Source organism: Staurois parvus, unplaced genomic scaffold, assembly GCF_062004578.1.
Source record: "Staurois parvus isolate SC_StPar_1 unplaced genomic scaffold, SC_StPar_1.0 ptg000191l, whole genome shotgun sequence".
Lineage (NCBI taxonomy): Eukaryota > Metazoa > Chordata > Amphibia > Anura > Ranidae > Staurois > Staurois parvus.
This window is the reverse complement of record NW_028317987.1, coordinates 3,435,542-3,461,781: the sequence shown is the minus strand read 5'-3', so window position 1 is coordinate 3,461,781 and position 26,240 is coordinate 3,435,542. Positions and strand designations below refer to the sequence as shown.

Genomic DNA, 26,240 nt, shown 5'->3' with positions numbered 1-26,240 from the left:
AGAAACATATGTGATGAATCGTATAAGGCTTTTGAATGGCATCTACAGTGATGTTTCTCTTTCTTTTCTGCTTCCCTCACAGGAACCAACACATCCTTTCATGCCTGGAGACCATGTGGTTGTTAAAGGCCTACATAAGCACAAGGTCCTGGACCCACCTTATGGGGAGCCCACAGTGATAACAGCCGTGACCCGTACAGCAGTTCTGACTGTGGATTCTCAGGCCTGGATCCATGTGTCAAGGATAAAGAAAGTCCTGGACTCTCTTCCACCAGAGGTGTTGACTACAAAGAGGGTGAAGAAGGTGTCAAACACCCTGAAGCAGATGTGTTAGAGAGAGAAGAAGGTGATATAGTTCTATTAGAAGACAGACGGACTGAGACTATTTAAGATGTCCATACTTTTGCATCCATAAACCTCTTGGAAAATCTTCCTTTTAATAGGTTGTCTTACAGTGATTGTGTTTCTCTGATTTGGGTGATTAGTACGTTATTATCACCTGCAGGACTTGATGTACATTTGCCCGCAGCCCCAAAAGACTGACCCCTTGTCCCAACGCAGACATCCACGTGAACTGTTAAATCAACCAGAGAATGTCTGGGTTCATATGGCAAGGAGAGTGATGAATGTTCCCAATTTCCATCTGTCAGAGATGCTGCCGATCATTTAACTACATGTTTGATGGCCATTCCCACCCCAACCTCGGTTTTGTTGGACATTTTCAGAGTAATGACTAATGATACTGATGTAAGAATGGATGATGGACCATCTATGTCATTGTATGAGGACTGTCAGAACTGTCCAGGTCCATATAAAGGCTGGGAATATATGACTGGTATGAAAACGTTGAATGTTCCCCCAGGAGATGTGTTACAATATGACATGTGATTCTGAAGAGATTCCCCGGTGTTGGGATCTCAGATTTCCATATGGCCCACATCACACAACCCGATCTCCTCAGGACAGGATTTTCTGTACGTCTAATAGAACATGTAGTTCAGTACATAACCCAATGAGCTGTCATCATGTTCTATCACAGCCCAGCCACACTCAGCAGGTCACACTACCTTTAGGATGGTTGTTTTCTTGTGGAAATCCCACATATTCATATATTCCAGGAATATTACTGGAGGGCCTTGTACTTGGAGCCGTCTGAGTATGATATTGCCTGAGCATCCTAAAGCTATGGAGAAGGATCTAAGATCAAGAAGGAGGACCGAGATTGGATCAGAAGATTGTATATCAGACATTACACTGCTTTCCAAAGCTGAATACACTAGTTTAGTTGGATCTATTGTATGTAGTCTGGATAAAAGTCTGAATCGTACTTCTATGGCTTTGCAGGAACTGTTACTCCACCTCCAAGGAACCCGTAAAGCTGTTCTTCAGAATCCAGTGACTATAGATGATTTACTGCTTAACAATGATCATGGTTGGGAACATTGTGACGGAATGTAAGTGATCATGCCACCTCTATACAATCACATATAAAGGCTTTACATGACTTGTCCTCAGGAATTAAACAGGATGTTCCTGGTAATGGGTGGGACGGGGTATTTGGATGGATACCCGGCCTAGGAAGATTGAGACAAATAATGGGTGGTCTGATAATAGCATGTTGTGGCCTATTTGGCATGTGCTGCTAGTATGAATCCATGCCTGAAGAAGGAAATGAAGGGGTCTGCTGAAAGAAAATTCATTGGACGAATATGATAAAAATTAATATTTAACACATTGATTTCCTATGACCGTCAGCTCCATCTAGTGACCATAAGGAGGTATTATTCAAATGAAATACCTCAATCAGTAAAAGTAGTGCAATACTGCATTATAGCCACTAGATGGAGCCAAGAAATTCAGAGTATGAAATAAAACACGGCCAATATTCAACCCAGCTGGGCGAATGCCAGTCACATTCGTTCAACTAAATCTTTTTTTTTTAAATAGATCTCTAAGTGTTTATGAAATCTCCCACCACAAAATGTACTCATCCAATCACAGGTCATGACTCCATTTTTATTCTTCTGCTGCTATCAATGGCCAACCCCATCCCACACATCATCCATGTCTTTGGGGGCCTCTGATCTCCTTATCAACTGTTTCTTCCATGATGAAGATCAGCCATGGAGTATATCTGAGGTGTATATCAGGGTGTGCTTATTCTCCACATGAGAGCTGGGATGTCCAACAACATTCATCTAGAAGACATTTCCCGCACTCAAGGCACTAATACACATCCAGGGTTGTGTGGGACCCCTGATGTACAGGAAGACAGGACTTCAGTGAGGAACATTTCCCTCACTAAGGATAGGGAAGTGGCTTCTTCCCTCGCATGAGATCTCTGATGGCTGGAAAGATTGGACTTCTGTAAAAAACATTTCCCGCACTCGGGACAGGAATACGGCTTCTCTCCCGTGTGAGATCTCTGATGTCTGTAAAGACTGGATTTATCTGAAAAACTTTTCCCACACTCAGGACAAGAATATGGCTTCTCCCCCGTGTGAGATCTTTGATGTATGTAAATATGGGACTTCTGTGAAAATTTTTTCCCGCACTCAAGACAGGAATACGGCTTCTCCCCAGTGTGAGATCTCTGATGTGTGTAAAGATGGGACTTCTGTGAAAAACATTTCCCGCAGTCAGGACAGGAATACGGCTTCTCCCCCGTGTGAGATCTTTTATGCACATTAAGATGGTATGTAGAACAGAACCTCTTCCCGCACTCAATACAGTAGAATCTCTTCCCTGTTGGAAGGCCGGCCCGGTCCCGCACAGTCTGAGGTTCCTCAGGATCCGAGGAATCCGATGGTCCATCTACACTGGGTGGTGCCGGATGGACATTGGAGGGAGCCGGGTTTTCTCCTGGACTATACTGTGTGATGTCCTCATCTTCTACTTTCCAGTCTGGAGACAAAGTGAGACAATCCTCGGAGGTTTTCCTCATCTCCCGGCCATGGACTAAAATACAAAGACAAAGAGGATTACTAGACAGGAGCTGATTGGTTCCCCCAAACCAGGACTCCGCCCACATCAGGCAGCTTGGTCTTTGAGGAGCTTACAATTCCACCCTCAAGGGAACTAGGAAATGGCTCCTCTGATCTCCTACCAGGTCATTTCTTTATTCATGGACCTTAGTCAGAGAGTGAGGAAACAACCAGAACGGTCTTTTATAGGAGGGACAGTGATGAGGGGATTATAGGACGAGGGTCCCCACCCCCTCTATCACTCATCGCCATCTTCCCAACACAAGAAGTACTGCACTTTCTTATTTACTCCATGATTTAGTCATGAAGAACAGCGAGGCTGAGCCCCACCAGAGGTCAGAGAGTGAGGATGGGGGAGAACAACCAAGATGAAGACTGGACTGATCCTGAAGACCACCATCATTGGGGTATTGACTCCTCCCTCATTATCACTTTCTGTTTAAGGGTCCAAAGTTGGAGGATGTTATCACATTATTATCACCATGTAAAAGTCTGTGCTCCAATCACATCATCTGATTTAAAATGTCCAGCTGGGAGGAAATGGGGGGAACAAAGGAGAATCCATATTATGTGTATATATAACAGTGGGGGGAGGGGGACAGCAGAAGTCAGGAGTATGGAATGTACAACATAGAGTATATAGTGCAGGGGTCAGGAGTATGTAATGTACAACATAGAGTATATAGTGCAAGGGTCAGGAGTATGTAATGTACAACATAGAGTATATAGTGCAGGGGTCAGGAGTATGTAATGTACAACATAGAGTATATAGTGCAGGGGTCAGGAGTATGGAATGTACAACATAGAGTATATAGTGCAGGGGTCAGGAGAATGTAATGTACAACATGGAGTATATAGTGCAGGGGTCAGGAGTATGTAATGTACAACATAGAGTATCTAGTGCAGGGGTCAGGAGTATGTAATGTACAACATAGAGTATATAGTGCAGGGGTCAGGAGTATGTAATGTACAACATAGAGTATATAGTGCAGGGGACAGGAGTATGTAATGCACAACATAGAGTATATAGTGCAGGGGTCAGAAGTATGTAATGCACAACAGAGTATATAGTGCAGGGCTCAGGAGTATGTAATGTACAACATAGAGTATATAGTGCAGGGGTCAGGAGTATGTAATGTACAACATAGAGTATATAGTGCAGGGGTCAGGAGTATGTAATGTACAACATAGAGTATATAGTGCAGGGGTCAGGAGTATGTAATGTACAACATAGAGTATATAGTGCAGGGGTCAGGAGTATGTAATGTACAACATAGAGTATATAGTGCAGGGGTCAGGAGTATGTAATGTACAACATAGAGTGTATATAGTGCAGGGGTCAGGAGTATGTAATGTACAACAGAGTATATAGTGCAGGGGTCAGGAGGATGTAATGTACAACATAGAGTATATAGTGCAGGGGTCAGGACTATGGAATGTACAATATAAAATATACAGTATAACGGTCAGGACTCATAATATAGGTATTCAGTTATCTTTAGAAGCTTAAATGTTTACTGTAGACAAGTTGCAGAGATCCCACACCGCTGCCTCCCATCTCCTGAGACTGCACTCAGCGACTTGGGGCTGAGACACTACAGACATATCCCTCCACCCGGCACAGCCAGCAGATAAAAGAGCAAGGAACCCTGGGAGAAATGTTCTTTCAGAGATCTTACTAGACCCGTGCATGGGGAAGAGTACCCAAATCACATGTCCCAGGTGTCTATGTCAAGTAACACTCATGAATCAGAATTATGCTGGCAGCTGAACCCCAGAACCTCCATAAATCCAGTCTAGATACATAAATTGTGTCTGCAGCACAGAGAAGGAAGATTATCCGAGAGAAATCCAGGAATACAGGACGGGGAACACAGCTCAGGAAAGTGACCAGGGGATTACAGGCTGATATCACCCAGTCCCCGCCCTACTCTGGACCAATCAGTGAGCAGTATGGGTGGAGGAATGGATTTAGTGTTCATGACCCACCTGTGCTGATCTCTGTAGGAGTGTCCTCCTCTATAAATGTCCCCGTTATTCCATCCTCCTCCATAGACTGCTGATCATCCCTCACATACGCCTCTTCTTCTTCTTCTTCTTTAACCTCAACTTTGATGTCTAGCAGATCTTCACTCTAAACCAAGAAAATGAGAGAAGAGGTCACCTGTAAAATATAAGCTCACATAAAAATTCCATATATTGTCCCAAGTCCATGCTCTCCACCCCACCAACCTTGTAACAGTGAGGGATGGTGTGACCTTCCTGTGTGGAATCCCGGGAATACAGAGGACGGGGACATCTCTCTGGTGGGTTCCTGGTATTAGGTGGCTCCATCATATCCTTGTGTCCTTCTGAAAACTCCTCCATCACTCCATACTCCTCATCCTCCTCTTTATACTCTTCTTTAACATCAATATTCTCATCCCCGAGGATTCCACTCTGAAAGATATAATAAAACATTCATTGTAACAAACATGCTGTGTATAAATCACAACTACCAATAATTGTCATCATCTACCTGATGATGGTGAGGGATGGTGTGACCTTCCTGTGTGGAATCCCAGGAATACAGAGGACGGGGACATCTCTCTGGTGGGTTCCCATGACTGGATCCATCTGTAGGAAACACACACACTGACTGAATCCATTGTTTCTATGTGTTTATCAGATGATGGGGGATCTAGGTGGATCCTCCGTACTGCTCTCTCCTTTACAATAAAGTCTCCTCTTACCCGGTGATGTGAGGGGCGGCTGATTGTCCATCATGACGTCCTTGTAGAGATCCTTGTGTCCTTCTAAATACTCCCACTCCTCCATGGAGAAATAGACAGTGACACCCTGACACCTTATAGGAACCTGACACACACAATGATACAGTCACCATCCAGACACATCCCTTGTCTGTTACTGGAGAATGTCCCAGAATTCCCGGCACCGCTCACCTCTCCTGTCAGCAGCTCCATCATCTTCTTGGTGACTTCTAGAATCTTCTGCATGTTGTGTCTCTCAGGGTTTAGGGAGTCACATGGAGGCACTGTGATGGTCATATGATCACCTGACTTCAGAAGAGGAAATCTCTGTATTGAGGAACCAATAGGAATATCATGTTAGAATCCCAGAATCCTCCTCACCTCTCCGGTCAGGTCTGTGTTTTATTAATAGAGATAAGAGTGATGTCATGTGACCTCCCAGAATCCTCCTCACCTCTCCGGTCAGCAGGTAGATGATCTCCAGGGTGAGGTTTAGTATCTTCTCAGTCATGTGACTCTGGTCCTCCTCCATTTTCATTGGTGGGGTCATGTGGGTGTCTCTGTAGACGGTTAGCAGAGAATTATCTGGACTGTATTGGTTGTACAATATTAGGAGGGGAATAGAAGTGGTAAAAAGTAAGAATGCCCCCGATGGGTGTTAGAAGAAGATTGGGTTTCTTAGAAGATCTAACTATAAAAAACATTTTCATGATCATTCATCCAGAAAATCTGTATAAACAATTTTTCCTCCTCCTAATAAATGTTATTTTATTATATGCAGTAGTGAAACACCTCATTGGGGTCAATAGTTGGAGCTGAGGAGCTCAAGAAATAACACATCTTTGTAATAATAGATATGATGTAACAATTCTAGAGAACACTAGAGGGAATAACAAATAACTATAACCAATGGGTGTGCAGCATATACATGTTGATGCAGCCTGCCATCGCCATACAGTAAACAGTGAGAAATAAAAACCCTAAACATCTCCATCACCATAATATGAATAAAAGCCAGGCTTTCCACCTCCATCAAAATACTACAAAGACAGAGATACCTCATGTGAGAGGTGGATTTGCTGCACAGGGAGACAGTGGGGGGACAGCAGCTGCCACACAGGGATATAGTGGGGGGAGAGTATTTGCTGCACAGGGAGATAGTAGGCAGAGTGAAGTTGCTGCACGGGGAGATAGTAGGAAGAGAGCAGTTGCTGCACAGGGAGATATTAGGAGGAGAGCAGTTACTGCACGGGTAGATAGCGGGGGGAGAGCAGTTGCTGTATGGGGAGATAGTGGGGGGAGAGCAGTTGCTGAATGGGGAGATAAGAGGAGGAGAGCAGTTGCTGCAAGGGGAGACAGTGGGGGGAGTTCAGTTACTGCATGGGGAGATCATAGGGGGAGTTCAGTTGCTGCATGGGGAGATAGTATGAAGAGTGCAGTTGCTGCACGGGGACATAGTGGGGAGATAGTAGGAAGAGAGCAGTTGCTGCACAGGGAGATAATAGGGGGAGATCAGTTGCTGCATGGGGAGATAGTAGGAGAACAGTTGCTGCACGGGGAGATAGTGGGGAAGAGCAGTTGCTGCATGGGGAGATAGTAGGAGGAGAGCAGTCACTTCATGGGGAGATAGTAGAGGGAATTCAGTTATTATATGGGGAGATAGTAGGGGGGAGTTCAGTTGCTGCATAGGGAGATGAGGAGGAGAGCAGTTGCTGCATGGGGAGACAGCGGGGGGAGTTAAGTTACTGCACGGGGAGATAGTAGGGGGAGAGCACTTGCTGCACAGGGAGATAGTAGGGGGAGAGCAGTTGCTGCACGGGGAGATAGTAGGGGGAGAGCACTTGCTGCACGGGGAGATAGTAGGGGGAGAGCAGTTGCTGCACGGGGAGATAGTAGGGGGAGAGCAGTTGCTGCACAGGGAGATAGTAGGGGGAGAGCAGTTGCTGCACGGGGAGATAGTAGGGGGAGAGCAGTTGCTGCACAGGGATATAGTAAGGGGAGAGCAGTTGCTGCACAAGCAGATAGTAGGGGGAGAGCAGTTTCTGCAGGACATAATGGTAGTAGGGCTGTACAAACTAGAAGCAGGGTACACCAACCATCTAATGCAGCCACAGCACACACAGGAGGATAATGATTGGCTGAATAAGTGACCAATCATCTCCAACTCCTTCACAATGGTCTTGGGTCAAACGCCTCAAAAAATGATAATGAAAATGAAATCCCATCCTGTCTGGATAGACGACTCCGGACACAAACTGTCAGGAATCCCCGCTGCGACGGGCTCGGCGCAGGCGCAGTGCACCGCTCCGTGTCAGAATGCGGGCACTGAGACCTGGCCGTCCGCGGCGAGGGAGTTCGCGCATGCGCAGTGGGGACCGCGGGCGCGCGCGTGGCACCAATGGCAGCGCAGGGCGGGATATTTAAATGGCCCTGAGCTGTCATTCAGTGCCTTCTGGTCTTTCCTTGTATCCTGTATCTGCGAACCTGTTCTAGTAAGTTATTGACCCGGATTATACCTGACCTTGTTGCCTTCTCCTGCCCAGACCCTTGCTTTGCCTGACCTCTCTCCTGAATGCCCCTGTTTGGATCTGACCTTCCGTTGCTGACCTGGCGTGTGACCCGACTACTCTCTGCCCGCTGCCTTGTACTGCTCCGTCCCCACTGTTACCGACCCGGCCCGTTTGACCCCGCACTTGCTCAGCCATCCATCCATCCATCCCGACGGGATCACCCGACCTCCTCACATCAGGCTCTTCCCTGCGGGAGCCCCTGGCGAATACCGCTACCACTGACGGGCGTGCTCAGTAGCCACGACCTGGTCTCGGGGTACTTCAAGTCCATCCCCACCATCAGGGGCTCTGGTGAACACGTACCCTGGGGCTTAGATACCGTGCGCTGGGGACGCCTGGCCAGTGGAGTGCTAGTGGTACCGCCTGGTGGTCCCTTACAGTACCAGAAGGCCATGACTGAGCCTGGAGGAGGGTCAGCCCCGCTGGGAGATATTTGCAGGCACCTATCAGCCCTGACACAGGCTGTGGCAACCTTGCAGGACAAATGCACGCACCTGGAAAACCGTTTCCAGACCCGCTCTGCATCTGGCCCTGCTCCACAGGCCCCTGTTTCCGCTCCCCCGGTAGAAGAAGCTCTGGGGCCAGCTTCAGGGGCCTCTGCTCCTCTACCGAGGGTTGAACCCCGAGTACCACTGCCTGAGCGTTTTCACGGGGACCGAACACGCTTCAGGTCTTTTCGGGATTCCTGCCTCCTGTTTTTTGAATTGCAACCCCGCACCTTCCTAACGGAATCAGTGAAAGTGGGATTTTTAATTTCACTATTGCAGGGTGAACCCCAAGATTGGGCCCATCGGTTAAGGGCAAACCATGACCCTCACCTGGGAACGGTCAGCGGTTTTTTTGAAGCTATGGCCATCCTTTATGATGATCCACAGCGGGCAGCCTCTGCTGAAGCAATGTTATCCACGCTTCGACAGGGCCGCCGGGCGGCAGAAGAATACGCCTCTGAATTTAGGTGTTGGATGGGGGACACACGCTGGAACGAGTTCGCGTTGCGACACCAGTTCCGTATGGGTCTGTCAGAGCCCTTGAAGGATGAGCTGGCCCGAGTGGGGGTTCCCGAGTCACTAGAAGACCTAATAGCCCTGACGATTCAAATAGACCGTAGACTGCGGGAACGCAGGTTGGAGAGGTCCGGTCAGGGTCACGGAAATGCATGGGGTCCAATTCCAGGCCCCAGCCAACAAACCAGAACAAAGATCCAGAACCCACTTCCAGGAGATGCGCAGGAACCAATGCAACTAGGCCTGGCTCGGCCTAAATTATCGCCAGAAGAACGCCAGCGGAGACGCTCTCTGAACCTCTGCTTCTACTGCGGTGAAGCCGATCATATGGTACGATCCTGCCCTCAGAAAATGAGTAAGTGCACCTCTTTTTCTTCTCTGGCTATTGGCAAGGTCAGTCCGTCCCAATACTTAGTGGTGCCCCTCTCCTTTCAGCTTCCAGAAAGGACCGTGGAGGTGACGGCCATAGTTGATTCAGGGGCATGCAGTTGTTTCCTGGATTTAGATTTTGCTCATCAGCAGGGGATTCCCCTCCAGCCCAGAAAACGGGGCTTTACCATATTTCTGGCAGATGGCTCCCAGATAAAGTCAGGAGTAGTTAACCAGGAAACTCCCCCTATCGCCACTACCATTGCTAACCAGCATCAGGAATTCCTCCGCCTAGATGCCATTGCGTCACCTCTTTTTCCAGTCATTTTGGGACTCCCTTGGTTGCGGGCCCATAACCCCCAAATTGACTGGGAAACCGGGTCTATCTTGTTCCCGTCCCTGTATTGTCAGGAACACTGTCACACTGCGGGCTCTGCAGCCCCCCAGGTCCTCCTGTGCTCCGAGGGAGACTCCGACCTGAAACAGGTTATTCCCGCAGCATACCACGAATTCTTAGATGTATTCAGTAAACGGGGGGCAGACACCTTGCCCCCCCACCGCCCGTATGACTGTCCAATTGATCTGTTGCCCGGCTCCGAGATCCCTTTTGGACGGATTTTTCCCCTGTCTGAGCTAGAATTGGGGGCCCTGAAGGAATACATAGAGGACAGTCTCCAGAAGGGGTTCATCCGTGCCTCTACTTCACCAGCCGGAGCGGGGATCTTCTTTGTAGAGAAAAAAGACAAATCTCTGCGACCCTGCATTGACTATCGTGAACTGAACAGAGTCACGATTAAAAATCGTTACCCTCTGCCATTGGTACCCGAATTATTTCAGAGCCTGAAGGCTGCGACAATATTTACTAAACTAGATCTCAGGGGGGCCTACAACTTGGTTCGCATAAGGGAAGGGGATGAGTGGAAGACAGCATTTCGTACCCGGTTTGGGCATTTCGAATATCTGGTAATGCCATTTGGACTGTGCAATGCCCCAGCCACATTCCAACATTTTGTAAACGACATTTTCCGGGATTACCTTGACGTTTTTGTAATAGTTTACCTAGACGATATACTGATCTTCTCATCCTCTCTGGAGGATCACAGAATACACGTGACAAAGGTTTTGGGTCGATTGCGCCAGCATGGGTTATACGCCAAAGCAGAGAAGTGCAGTTTCGAGCAGTCCAGCATCGCGTTTCTGGGGTTGATTATCTCCACCACGGGAATCGCAATGGACCCTCAGAAGGTCTCTGCAATTTTGGATTGGCCTGTGCCCACAGACAAAAAGGGCATCCAGCGCTTTATAGGCTTTGCGAATTTCTATCGGAAATTCATTAGGAACTTCTCGGGTCTGGTCTCCCCCATAACTCAGCTAACCAAACTTGGAACCCGCTTCAGATGGACGCCGGAGGCTCAGGAAGCCTTTGAGGCCTTGAAAAAACTATTTACCACGGCACCCATTTTGGGCCATCCAGACGCTTCCCTGCCCTACGTACTGGAGGTAGACGCATCTGAGAATGCGGTGGGTTCCATCCTGTCCCAGAGAAAAGGCACCAAAGAATTACTCCACCCCATAGCGTTCTTCTCGAGGAAGCTCACCCCAGCCGAGAAGAACTACGATATTGGTGATCGGGAGTTGTTAGCCATCAAAACGGCACTGGAAGAATGGAGGTACTTGCTGGAAGGGGCCTCACACCCCATCTTGATCCTCACTGATCATAAAAACCTCGAGTACCTGAGGACTGCCAAACGGTTACGTCCGCGGCAGGCAAGATGGGCACTGTTTTTCTCCAGATTCATATTCCATATCACTTACAGGCCAGGGTCCAAAAATACAAAACCCGATGCGCTATCACGCATGTTCGAAGACTCCAAAGAAGAACCGGTACCTGATACTATTCTGTCCTCAGGGAATTTCTTGGCTCTCCAAACTGACCTTCGGTCCAAACTAATGGATGCATCCACGACCACAGTGACCCCAGCTGGGGTACCCCTCCAAAATAAGGGGGGACTCCTCTGGAAGGAAGGATTGATCATGGTACCCGAAGAGGTCCGAACCCTTGTCTTGGGGCAGTGTCATGACCATCCAATGGCGGGACACTTTGGCCCAGCGAAGACCCTGGAACTTCTCCAACGTTCCTTTTGGTGGCCAAACATGGCCAAGGATTGCAGGCTCTACGTAAAATCTTGCACCATCTGTCAGAAGAACAAGCCATCGAGGAACAAGGCCTGGGGGCTGCTGCGGCCCTTGCCGATCCCCGAGCGACCTTGGCAAAGGATCGCAATGGACTTTATAGTCGAGCTCCCCCCGTCTCAAGACCACACCGCGATCCTCGTAGTCATTGATCGGTTATCGAAAATGGCTCACTTTTTACCGTTAAAGAAGACTCCGTCAGCAGCCGAGACTGCGCGAATTTTTATCCAGGAAGTTATAAGACTACATGGAATTCTGGAGGACATCGTCTCGGATCGAGGGGTCCAATTCACGTCTAAATTTTGGAGGGCACTGTGTAAGGCCTTGGATATCAAATTATCCCTCTCCTCTGCGTTCCACCCCCAGACCAATGGACAGACCGAGAGGACCAACCAGACCCTAGAACAGTACCTGCGTTGCTACACATCCTTCCTACAGGATAATTGGCTACCACTCCTACCCCTGGCGGAGTTCGCGTACAACAACGCCAACCATTCCGCAACAGGGCAATCACCGTTTTTTTCAAACTACGGATTTCACCCTGTCTTTCTCCCTGACTTGGTCCCTGAATGCCCAGTTCCGGCGACACAGGACACGCTAGCTTTCTTCTCCTCCAACAATAAGATACTACAGGAGGCTATTGCTCGGGCCCAGGAGGACTACAAGAAGGCGTTTAACAAAAGACGAAGAGGGGACCTGGTGCTGCAGCCCGGGGATAAAGTGTGGTTGGCAACAACAAACTTGAAAATGCTATGTCCATCAAAGAAATTAGGACCAAAGTTCATAGGCCCCTTTTGCATAAAGCGGGCGGTCAATGAGGTGGCATACGAACTTGTCCTCCCTGACACACTCAAGATACACCCGGTCTTCCATGTGTCCTTGCTGAAACCAGTAATCCCCGATGCCTTCCCAGAACGAGAATCTCGACCTCCGGAGGCCATAACGGTCGAAGGTGAAGAAGAATTTGAGGTGGAATCAATCCTGAAGTGCCGAAGGAGGGGGGGTCAGACCCAATTTTTTATTAAATGGAAGGGCTATGGCCCTGAGGATAATTCATGGGAACCAGCCCGTAATGTCCATGCACCCCGACTTGTCCGGAGGTTCCTTCGTGATCACCCGTGGTGGAGAGATCGGGTGGGCACCCAGAGGTTGCCCGTAGGGGGGGGGCAATGTCAGGAATCCCCGCTGCGACGGGCTCGGCGCAGGCGCAGTGCACCGCTCCGTGTCAGAATGCGGGCACTGAGACCTGGCCGTCCGCGGCGAGGGAGTTCGCGCATGCGCAGTGGGGACCGCGGGCGCGCGCGTGGCACCAATGGCAGCGCAGGGCGGGATATTTAAACGGCCCTGAGCTGTCATTCAGTGCCTTCTGGTCTTCCCTTGTATCCTGTATCTGCGAACCTGTTCTAGTAAGTTATTGACCCGGATTATACCTGACCTTGTTGCCTTCTCCTGCCCAGACCCTTGCTTTGCCTGACCTCTCTCCTGAATGCCCCTGTTTGGATCTGACCTTCCGTTGCTGACCTGGCGTGTGACCCGACTACTCTCTGCCCGCTGCCTTGTACTGCTCCGTCCCCACTGTTACCGACCCGGCCCGTTTGACCCCGCACTTGCTCAGCCATCCATCCATCCCGACGGGATCACCCGACCTCCTCACATCAGGCTCTTCCCTGCGGGAGCCCCTGGCGAATACCGCTACCACTGACGGGCGTGCTCAGTAGCCACGACCTGGTCTCGGGGTACTTCAAGTCCATCCCCACCATCAGGGGCTCTGGTGAACACGTACCCTGGGGCTTAGATACCGTGCGCTGGGGACGCCTGGCCAGTGGAGTGCTAGTGGTACCGCCTGGTGGTCCCTTACAGAATGTCATAGAACTGTCAGAAATAGACTATTTCTAACAGTTCTGGGACACTCACTCCATACAGCGGTTGAAACATTGTATCTATTTGTTTCCATAAATGACATTCTGCAGATACACTTAGAGGAGCTCTGCAGATACACTTTTTGCCGGCTTGGAATTAATCTTATTTTCATCCTACTTCTTCTTCTTCATCCTCATCCTCATAAGAAGAAGAAGAGGATGAGGATGAAGAAGAAGAAGAAGTAGGATGAAAATAAGAATAATTCCAAGCCGGCAAAAAGTGTATCTGCAGAGTTCCTCTAAGTGTATCTGCAGAATGTCATTTATGGAAAAAAATAGATACAATGTTTCAACCGCTGTATGGAAGGAATGTCCCAGAACTGTCATAAATAGTCTATTTCTGACAGTTCTGGGACATTCCCTCCATACAGCGGTTTCCGGCAAAAAGTGTATGTGCAGAGTTCCTCTATTCTGCAGATACACTTAGAGGAGCTCTGCACATACACTTTTTGCCGGCTTGGAATTATTCTTATTTTCATCCTACTTCTTCTTCTTCTTCTTCATCCTCATCCTCTTCTTCTTCTTCTGAGGATGAGGATGAAGAAGTAGAAGAAGAAGAAGAAGTAGGATGAAAATAAGAATTCCAAACCGGCAAAAAGTGTATGTGCAGAGTTCCTCTATTTCTGACAGTTCTCTGACAGCTTCTTCACATGTACAGCGGTTGAAACATCTGTATCCTAAATGGAAACTAATAGATACAATGTTTCAACCGCTTTACATGTGTTCCTTCTGTCAGAGAACTGTCAGAAATAGCGGAGCTCACTGCAGGGACACTTTTGCCGGCTGATCGGGAAATATTCGATTCGCGCACCCGAAGTAGGCAAAATTTCGGATTCGACGCAAATCGAATATTTCCTGAAATTCGACTCGAATTCCGGTTCGCCTGGTTCGATTCGCTCATCTCTAATCACAATGACTGTGGAGGAAGAGGACGGACATGACTATGGAGCAAGAGGACGGATGTGACTATGGAGGAAGAGGATGGACATGACTATGGAGGAAGAGGATGGACATGATGGGGGGTTACTGGGTGTAAATAGGAAATACCATCTTATTACCTCCTCTGCTGCTACTTCCACCGATGTCTCTTTTTCTTTGTGCCACACGGAACTTTGTCTTTATTTCAGGTCACTTCCTGCCTGTACCTGACATCACTTCCTGTCTGTACCTGACATCACTTCCTGTCTGTACCTGACATCACTTCTTATCTGTCTTCCATAGAGACTTCCTGTCTGGGTAGAAGTGAGATCCCCACCTTGTGGAGCTCAGAGGAACTGCAGCCCCGAGAAGCATCTGGTAGTGTAGATCTCATTTGCTGCCATAAGTTTTTGAAGATTGAAGAAAAAAAACAAAAGAAATGTTTCTATTTTTTTTTATATTTCAAAACCTTTTGAGAAAAAATGAGATCTGCAAAATACTCCCCATGCCTCTTTTTAAATTCCCTGGGGTGTCTACTTTCAAGAAAGGGGTCATTTGGGGGGGTTTGGCGCTATCCTGGCATGTCAGGGCCTCCGAAACTGTGATAGGTAGTGAGGAAGTGAAATGAGGAAGTTACGCACCTTCAGGCTTTCAAAGTGGTCATTGGATTTCAGGCTCCTGTATGTGGCTAGGCTCCCAAAATGTCTCACACATATGGTATCCCCATACTCGGTAGAAGTAGCAGAATGTATTTTGGGGTGTAATTCTACATATACCCATGGCTTATGTGACAAATATATAATTTACATGACAACTTTGTGTAAAAAAACATTTTTGTAATTTTCCAGAAACTTGTGGAAATAAAAAAAATCTTCCATGGACTCAATATGCCTCTCAGCAGATAGCTTAGGGTGTCTACTTTCTGAAAAGGGGTCATTTGGGGGTGTTTGTACTATCCTGGTATTTGGGGGTGTTTGTACTATCCTGGTATTTGGGGGTGTTTGTACTATCCTGGTATTTGAGGGTGTTTGTACTATCCTGGTATTTGGGGGTGTTTGTACTATCCTGGTATTTGAGGGTGTTTGTACTGTCCTGGTATTTGAGGGTGTTTGTACTGTCCTGGTATTTGAGGGTGTTTGTACTATCCTGGTATTTGGGGGTGTTTGTACTATCCTGGTAGTTTAGCACCTCAGGAAATGTGATGGCAGTCAGAATGTAAAAGCTGTAAATTCCATTATCTCTCCCATAGTTTGTAGACACTATAACTTTCACACAAAGCAATCAATATACAATTATTGGGAATATTTTTAACCAAAGATATGTAGCAGAATATTTTAGTATTTTTTAATATTTTTATGACAGAAATGAGAAAATGTTTTTTTTTTCAAAACTTTTTTTTTCAAAATGTTTTTTGTTTATAGCACCAAAAATAAATATTGCACAGGTGATCAAATACCACGGAAAGAAAGCTCAAAAGGACGTAAATTTCATTTATTTACTGTATTGCATGACCGCGCAATTGTCAGTAACACTAGTGCAGCGCTGTATAGCAAAAAATGGTGTAAATTCCATTATCTATCCCATAGTTTGTAGATATAACTATCACACAAAGCAATCAATATACACTTATTGGGATTTTTCACCAAAAACATGGAGCAGAATACATTTTGGCCTAAATTTATGACTAACTTTGAGTTTACTATATATTTTTTATAGCCGAAAGTAAACAATTTGGTTTTTCTTCAAAATGTTCGGTATTTTTTTGATTGTAGCGCGAAAAATAAAAAGCGCACAGGTGATGAAACACCACCAAAAGAAAGCTCTATTTGTGTGAAAAAAGGATGTAAATATTGTTTGGGTGAAGCATTGCATGACCGCGCAATTATCAGTGGAATTAGTGCAGCTCTGAATATCAAAAAGAGGCGTGGTCAGGAAGGGGGGAAAATCCTTTGGAAGGCAAGGGGTTAATCTTGTCCAGCAAAAAAAAAATTAAAATTAAAATTTCGTCATAAATTTCGTCCAGAATGTATTCTGCTCCGTGTCTTTGCTAAAAATAAAACCCCAATCCATGTAAATGAATCGGTTTCTGTGAAAGTTTCAGCGTCTACAAATGGCGGGATAGATACTGGAATTGTATTTTTTTTACTAGTGTGATAGATATTTTGGGCCTACAGTAATTTTTACCATCATTGTGAACTTGTTTTTTTTTCAAGAAATATTTATTAGGTTTTTTGTCAATAAAAAAAAAAAGAAAACATCGTCATTTGGGTGTTACAAACAGGGAGAACAGGTGACATTAATGACGGGATAGACATTGCAGATGATGTACATAGAGCATTGCTGGGTTCTGCTCTCCAATGTGTGTTGGAGTGAGGAGACCGGGGATCACATCAACATCTATACATCCTACAATACATCCTACAAATGTACAAAAGGGACATAAAAGAAAGACAAAGGAATAGGAATACAGCAGAGGGCTTAAGAAGGGGGAGGGGCGGAGAAGGGAGGGAGGGGTTGGAAGGAAGGGGGTAGGGAGGGAGGGGGGTGGAAAGAAGGGGGGAAGGGCAGAAAGAAAAGGGAGCTAGAAAGGGAATAAAAAGGAATCCCCTGATCTCTGATGTGTGGGATTAGAGAGGGATAAATAGACATAGAAGTATAGCCGGAACCTCTAGTGGAGCATCTAAGTATCACGTTGTTCAGCGACCCCTTGAAGGGGAGGGAGGGGGTGGATCCTAAGAACATCATGGCCTCATGCTCATATGACAAGTTGGATTTAGATGGGTTGACCTCCGTGGAGCAGAGGGATCTCAGGACCACTAATGCCTTAATAAATACATTATCCATACGTTTTAGTCAGAAGTGGAGACAGTGTTCTGGAGGGCGGTGTAGGTGGGGGCAGGATCTGCCATAGCATTTTCCAGAAGGCTTCTTTGTTCAGATAGAATGTTCTTGATACGTATATTTGCCATTTTCATGCGAAAGAGTCCGATTTGTTTGGACAGGATGAGAAAAGATCAAGTTTGTCTGTGTGGAGGAGGCGGATGAGATCCTTTTTGACGTCAGATATGGTTGGTGGTGTACCATCTACCCATTTTTTCAGGATGGCACGTCTTGCCATCAGGAGGCAAGTAGACATCCAAGACTTGTTTTGTTGAGGAAGTGAGTTGAGGCCCCTGTGAAGCATGAAAAGGGTAGAGTCCAAATTGCCGAATAGTAGATGTATTGGAGATTCAGGGAGTTTAACTCCTGTCACAAATTGGATGAAAGATAGCGCTTGATCCCAAAATGTGGAGATAGGATGGCAAGTCCAAAATCTGTGTTTAAGATTTGGTAGGTTACAGAGGCAGAGAGGACATTGAGACGTGTTCGATGCGGACTTGGAGGAAGAGCGAGGCATGTAGGCCCGATGCATAATTTTCAGTTGCTGTTCCTGACAGAACTCGTTCGTAACATAGGCACAGGTGGTGTTGAAGCCTGCCAACATGTGTTCCACAGTAAGTCCTGGAAGTCCTTGACCCATGAGGTCACAGATGTAGACTCTAAAGGTTTAGTAAAGCAAAGGTTAAGTGGGGAGTAAATATCTGAAGTCTTGAACCTGCCTCTGCTCAACAGAGTGTCAACCAATGTGGTTTGAAAAAGAGAAGGCTTGTCAGGAGCTAGTGATTTAACAAAGTTTATTACTTGCATTGCATATATAAAATGGTGTGAGGGCAAGTCCAGGGTCCCTAATGTCCGCAGGATTGGTGGAGGTTTACCGGAGGAAGAGTCAAAGATTGTGGAACAAGTGTAAGGTCCTGGGTGTGCCATTAGCGTAGGCCGCGTATTGTTGTGGATGAGGGAAAGATGGATTACCATGAATAGGGAGGTAGAGGGAAACCCATGGGGACTTTCCCAATTTGCGTCTGATTTCTCTCCAGGCCACAAAAGTGTCATGTAAAAGAGGATTGTTTTTTAGGGGAGTTGGAAGCTGGTTTATATTGCATGTAAAATAGCAGCTACATTGTGCGGGTTACCATGTCAGATTGTAGCTGGTGGAGTAAATGGACGACTTGGATAGCCAGTGCAGACTGATGTGTAAGAGACATGCAAGGTTATATATGTGAATGTTGGGAAGGCCCGATCTCCCCTCGCTCCTCCAGTATGTGAATGTTGGGAAGGCCCAATCCCCCCTCGCTCCTCCGGTATGTGAATGTTGGGAAGGCCCGATCCCTCCTCGCTCCTCCGGTATGTGAATGTTGGGAAGGCCCGATCCCCCCTCGCTCCTCCGGTATGTGAATGTTGGGAAGGCCCGATCCCCCCTCGCTCCTCCGGTATGTGAATGTTGGGAAGGCCCGATCCCCCTTCGCTCCTCCGGTATGTGAATGTTGGGAATGCCCGATCCCTCCTCGCTCCTCCGGACATAGAGGTTTTGCAAAGCTATGCGTGGACGGCGACCCCTCCAGAGAAATTGTGAGAGAGCTGTGTATAGTTTGGTTACGTCTCCATGCCGGAGTAGTAGAGGAATGGATTGAAGTGGATAAAGTACTTCGCACACGTGGAAACAGCTAGCAGACGCCTCTACCCTTCCCCACTTCCCATCTATTTATCACACGTGGACACCGCTAGCAGACAACTTTACCCTCCCCCACTTCCCATCTACTCATCACATGTGGACACCGCTAGCAGACACCTCTACCCTCCCCCACTTCTGCTCTACTTCTCACACGTGGACACTGCTAGCAGACACCTCTACCCTCCCCCACTTCCGCTCTACTTCTCATATGTGGACACAGCTAGCAGACACCTTTACCCTCCCCCACTTCCCATCTACTTATCACACGTGGACACTGCTAGCAGACACCTCTACCCTCCCCTACTTCCGCTCTACTTCTCACACGTGGACACCGCTAGAGACACCTTTACCCTCCCCCACTTCTCATCTACTTCTCACACGTGGACACTGCTAGCAGACACCTCTACCCTCCCCCACTTCTGCTCTACTTCTCACACGTGGACACCGCTAGCAGACACCTCTACCCTCCCCCACTTCTCATCTACTTCTCACACGTGGACACTGCTAGCAGACACCTCAACCCCACTTCACCCAAGGAGATCCCATTACCCCATCTTCTCTGCAGATTTGACCCAGTCATTATCATCCCCTATACTCCAACTGTTGAAGGGCCCCATCTATAGCCGGCAGAAGATGAACTCTCCTTGATCTCCATATACTGTATATCCATCAGTAACTCAGAGATGCTCCCACTTTCCATTAGCCAATCCCTGCTCCTCATCCCTCCACACCCGCCCCATATACAGTCCAGGCGTGGCAGTCCCGGGAGTGCAGCTGTAGCTGTGTGAAGCCTGAATGTCCCAGTAGGAGGAGTTCTGCCCGCAGTGTGAGCTGCACTCCTGGAGGACCCTGTTCCAGTCTATGCTGCACCACCCCCAGCTTCATGATTGGCCTTCCTCTGCCTCATTGTCTGATATCAATTGTCCGTGTATTGCTACATGTTGGGGATTTCTGCTACAAATCTGAACTAGGAATAGAGAAAGGGAGAAAGGATGGCGCTCTACTTCCTGCTCTCTGTTCTTTCCATCCCCCATCAACCAATCACAATGTGTCCACAATCACCATGGAAATGATCAGATCAATAAAACGTTTGTCATAGACAGACCATCATGTGCCGATCATATACACAGACATTTGTATCACGGGAAACATACAAGAAACATGTATGGAGAAAGACACGGGAAAGTCCCAATATGTGCATTCACCAATCACTCCTTCATTCCCGGTATACACACAATTCCATTGCTTCCATGTGTACACCATCAGTCACTCTTCTAGAATTGGGACATTTTATTACCACCCACCTCTTCAGTGATCCCCCACCATGCAAGTATTGTCCTCACCTACAACTGTGGGCCTAATGAGTGCTTGGAACATTTGTCCACAAAGTATTATAATAGACCTCCAAGTGCTTGTGAAATCTCCCACCACAAAATGTACTCAGCCAATCCCAGGGCAGGACTCTATTTTTATTCTTCTCCTGCTATCAATGGCCAACCCGGTCCCACACTTCATCCATGTCTTTGGGGACCTCAGATCTCCTTATCAACTGTTTCTTCCATGATGAAGATCAGCCATGGAGTATATCTGAGGTGTATATCAGGGTGTGCTTCTTCCCCACATGAGAGCTGGGATGTCCAGCAACATTCATCTAGAAGACATTTCCCACACTCAAGGCACTAATACACCTCCAGGGTTGTGTGGGACCCCTGATGTACAGGAAGACAGGACTTCAGTGAGGAATATTTCCCTCACTCAGGACAGGAATATGGCTTCTCCCATGTGTGAGATGTCTGATGTCTGGAAAGATGCGACTTCACTGAAAAACATTTCCCGCACTTAGGACAGGAATACGGCTTCTCCCCCGTGTGAGATCTCTGATGTGTGTAAAGATGGGACTTCTGTGAAAAACATTTCCCGCACTCAGGACAGGAATACGGCTTCTCCCCCGTGTGAGATCTCTGATGTGTGTAAAGATGGGACTTCTGTGAAAAACATTTCCCACACTCAGGACAGGAATGCAACTTTTCCCCCGTGTGAAATCTCTGATGGCTGTAAAGATTGGACTTCTGTGAAAAACATTTCCCGCACTCAGGACAGGAATATGGCTTCTCCCCTGTATGAGACATCTGATGTTTGTAAAGATTGGACTTCACGGAAAAACATTTACTGCACTCAAGACAGGAATATGGCTTCTCCCCCGTGTGAGATCTCTGATGTCTGTAAAGACTGGACTTCTCTGAGAAACATTTCTCACACTCAGAACAGGAATACAGCTTTTCCCCCGTGTGATATCTCTGATGCTTGTGAAAATGGGATTTCAATGAGAAAAATTTCCCACACTCAGAACAGGAATATGGTTTCTCCCCTGTGTGAGATCTCTGATGTGTGTAAAGATTGGTCTTCTGTGAAAAACATTTCCCGCACTCAGGACAGGAATACGGTTTCTCTCCTGTATGAGATCTCTGATGTGTGTAAAGAATAGACCTATCTGAAAAAAATTTCCCACACTCATGACAGGAATACGGCTTCTCCCCTGTGTGAGATCTTTGATGTGTGTAAAGAGTGGACTTCTGTGAAAAAAATTTCCCGCACTCAGAACAGGAATGCGGTTTCTCCCCCGTGTGAGATCTCTGATGTGTGTATAGACTGGACTTCTGTGAAAAACATTTCCCGCACTCAGGACAGGAATATGGCTTCTCTCCCGTGTGAGTTCTTTTATGCACATTAAGATGGCATTTAAAATGAAATCCCTTCCCGCACTCAGTACAGGAGAATATCTTCCCTGTTGGAAGGCCGGCCCGGTCCCGCACTGTCTGAGGTTCCTCAGGATACGAGGAATCCGATGGTCCATCTACACTGGGTGGTGCCGGATGGACATTGGAGGGAGCCGGGTTTTCTCCTGGACTATACTGTGTGATGTCCTCATCTTCTACTTTCCAGTCTGGAGACAAAGTGAGACAATCCTCGGAGGTTTTCCTCATCTCCCGGCCATGGACTAAAATGCAAAGACAAAGAGGGTTACTAGACAGGAGCTGATTGGTTCCCCCAAACCAGGACTCCGCCCACATCAGGCAGCTTGGTCTCTGAGGAGCTTACAAGTCCACCCTCAAGGGAACTAGGAAATGGCTCCTCTGATCTCCTACCAGGTCATTTCTTTATTCATGGACCTTAGTCAGAGAGTGAGGAAACTACCAGAACTGTCTTTTATAGGAGGGACAGTGATGAGGGGATTATAGGATGAGGGTCCCCACCCGCTCTATCACTCATCGCCATCTTCCCAACACAAGAAGTACTGCACTTCCTTATTTAGTCCATGATTTAGTCATGAAGAACAGCGGGGCTGAGCCCCACCAGAGGTCAGAGAGTGAGGATGGGGGGAGAACAACCAAGATGAAGACTGGACTGATCCTGAAGACCACCATCATTGGGGTATTGACTCCTCCCTCATTATCACTTTCTGTTTTAGGGTCCAAAGTTGGAGCATGTTATCACATTATTATCACCATGTAAACGTCTGTGCTCCAATCACATCATCCGATATAAAATGTCCAGCTGGGAGGAAATGGGTGTAACAAAAGAGAATCCATATTATGTCAAAGAACAGAAAAAAGAATAATTAACGAGCGCTTGGAGATGTATAACAAGCAGCTGGCATAAAAGGCACAAACCTCAAACCTTCACACTAAGACAATATCACATGCAGCGCTATAAAAAGTAAAAAGTAACATATACAGTAATATGTGATGGACTACTAGTGCTTAGTAGTGATTTATAGGTGTCCACATAGTATAATGCAATAGTCCCAATAAACTGTGCAGGACGTGATGAACTCCGTGCTGTGAAGTGTTTAATACTATGCACTCACCAGAAAGCGCATAATATGCGCATTTGAGTTGTCAGACCACTCCTGGTCCCAGAAAAGTTGAACCTGTATGGATCATCTGGCAAGCTGTCACTCTTTCACTCCTTGGCCAGCAGGGGGATTCCCGACATCCAGAAACCCTTATAGGGCTAATCCAGGTTCCTTAACCAGGGCACTCATATGAAGTATCCACCTTAAGAGAGGGGGGGCTTGACCAGAAAGCCCACCCCAAAAAATACTGATAGTGTAGTATGTTCCAACAAAGGTTCTTTATTGAAGATAATGTAAACACAGGTCACTCACAGAATTTCCCAGATTCAAAGATGGCCGCCGGCCTCCACGAGGTACGGAACGGCGTGACGTCACCGGCTAGGCTCCACCCTGACGCGTTTCGTGCGGACGAGCACGTTATCAAAGGAGTGACAGAGTGACAGCTTGCCAGATGAGCCATACAGGTTCAACTTTTCTGGGACCAGGAGTGGTCTGACAACTCAAATGCGCATATTATGCGCTTTCTGGTGAGTGCATAGTATTAAACACTTCACAGCACGGAGTTCATCACGTCCTGCACAGTTTATTGGGACTATTGCATTATACTATGTGGACACCTATAAATCACTACTAAGCACTAGTAGTCCATCACATATTACTGTATATGTTACTTTTTACTTTTTATAGCGCTGCATGTGATAATCCATATTATGTGTATATATAGCAGTGGGGGGAGGGGGGGAGAGCAGAAGTCAGAACCATGGAATCTACAACAGAGTATATAGTGCAGGGGTCAGGAGGATGTAATGTACAACATAAAGTATATAGTGCAGGGGTCAGGAGGATGTAATGTACAATATAAATTATATAGTGTAAGGGTCAGGACTCATAATATTGGTATTCAGCAATCAGTGGTGGCCTAGATGTTCACATGAGACAAGCTGCAGAGGTCTCACACTGCTGCCTCCTGTCTCCTGAGACTGAATCCATTGTTTCTATGTGTTTATCAGATGATGGGGTATCTAGGTGGATCCTCCGTACTGCTCTCTCCTTTACAATAAAGTCTCCTCTTACCTGGTGATGTGAGGGGCGGCTGATTGTCCATCATGACGTCCTTGTAGAGATCCTTGTGTCCTTCTAAATACTCCCACTCCTCCATGGAGAAATAGACAGTGACACCCTGACACCTTATAGGAACCTGACACACACAATGATACAGTCACCATCCAGACACATCCCTTGTCTGTTACTGGAGAATGTCCCAGAATTCCCGGCACCGCTCACCTCTCCTGTCAGCAGCTCCATCATCTTCTTGGTGACTTCTAGAATCTTCTGTGTCTTCTGTCTTGTAGGGATCAGGGATGGAGGTAGGGGGATGGTGATGGGATTCTGGATTCTCGAGGATCTTGTGGTCATACGATGAGATCTCCTTCTTGTGTCATTGTCGGTAGATTTCTTCATGACTCCTGTACAGTTCTGTGTGATACAAAGAGGTCTTACCTGTCCATAATGGACAACAAGAGGAAGTACTTGGTATAGCAGAGTCCAATGTTTGGTGAAAGGATTGGTGCAAAGCTGAAGGTTTTGGTTCTGTTAGTCCTGATGCCATCAGGTGGTCTGACATTGAGCTGTACAATAGAGATGGTCTGCATCCCTCACACAAGGGCGCTCAGCTCCTTACTATGGAATTTAGGAGGTTTTTGGACATGCATTTAAACTGAGAAATGGGGGCAGAGATGTCATTGTTGAGGATCATTTCTGTCTCCAGCAGGCTGAAACAAGTGTGAGGTTGGTGTTGTTCAGGACAGAGTTGCTCGAAGTTTAGGCAACAAGCTTTGTGAGCTGACAGCTCTTATGTCTAGGGACCACTTGTACCTTCTTGTAATTACAGAGACATGGTTCAAGGATTCAGATGACTGGGAACTATACCAGGCTATACACTATACAGGAAAGACAGAGTAGGGGGGAGGGGAGGTGGAGTTGTCATATATGTCAGAAATAGCATATGGAGAACATTAATTCAAACAACAAATGAAATACTGGAAACCTTCTGGGTCTGCCTTCCAACCAGAGAGGGATCTTCCCTTAGAATTGGTGTCATATACAGACCCCCAGGACAGACTGAAGATTAGGAGGACTTCTTGATTGATGAGATAACTCAAATGGCAATGAAGGGGGAGGTTTTTATTATGGGTGACGTCACCACGCCTGACATTAACTGGAAATCTCAAACTGCTATTACAAGCATTACAGGGATGTAATGGAAGCACTGAATGGTGCTTCTCTAAAACAGTAAAAAGTCCAACCCAAGGTGATCATATTCTAGACCTAGTACTGACAAATGGGGATCGACTGTCTAATGTTGAGGTGGGAGAAAATTTGGGTTCTAATGATCACCAATGTCTTTGGTTTGATATTAAAATAAGAACTGAAAAATCATATACAAAAACAAAAGATTTAGATTCCAAAAAGACAAATTTTGGTGAATTGGGTGAATTTCTAAAAAATGAGTTGAAAGGTTGGAGTAAAAGGACCGGAGTAAGTAATCAGTGGGCTCTGTTAGAGTCTACCATCCTGGAGGCAACTAGATTATATGTCAGGCAAGTTAGTAAGAATAAACAGAAGAGACAACCAATATGGTTCACTAAAGAGAGAAGTAGGATAGTAAAGGAAAAGAAATCATCATATAGGAGATTCAAGGAAACAGGAGGTGGAGGTGACAGAGAAGAGTATAAAAATGTACAAAAGGAGGCCAAACACATTATCAGCGCTGCCAAAGCACAGAAAGAGGAGGAAATTGCTAAATCTATGAAGAAAGGAGATAAAACATTTTATAGCTACATTAGTGATAGAAAAAATACGATGAGATCACTAAAATTAAAACTGGGCACAACACCTACTATGTGTTGAGGGAGACCTGAATGTAGCAAACCACTTAAACAATGACTTTTGTTTAGTCTTCTCAGAAATAAATTATACTAATAATAAGTTGGGAAATCATATTGGTTCTAGTAATGATGGATCATTTTTAGGTTTTCTGGAGACAGAGGTAGCAGAGGAAGTTGCTCCATTAAAGCTTAACCCCTTGGCGCCGGCGTCTCCTTGCCCTTTGAGGGTTTCAGAAG

At 46.6% G+C, this 26,240-nt stretch overlaps 2 protein-coding genes across 2 annotated transcripts in view; one reads left to right on the top strand and one right to left on the bottom strand.

Annotated features, from left to right (window-relative positions):
* Positions 1–4,962: 4,962 nt before the first annotated feature.
* LOC149461883 (uncharacterized) lies at positions 4,963–11,137 on the bottom strand. The gene is made up of 3 exons (XM_089677731.1): positions 11,126–11,137; positions 5,217–5,423; positions 4,963–5,118 (listed from the first exon to the last, which is right to left on the bottom strand). Exons 1-3 carry the CDS (start codon positions 11,135–11,137, stop codon positions 4,963–4,965), a joined length of 375 nt encoding a protein of 124 aa, XP_089533857.1.
* A 694-nt stretch (positions 11,138–11,831) lies between these two features.
* LOC149461882 (uncharacterized) overlaps positions 11,832–26,240 on the top strand; it is a 154,411-nt gene continuing 140,002 nt past the window's right edge. The window contains exon 1 of the mRNA XM_089677730.1: positions 11,832–12,186. Within this exon, the coding sequence (XP_089533856.1) occupies positions 11,832–12,186 (355 nt within the window). The remainder of the gene's footprint in view (positions 12,187–26,240) is intronic.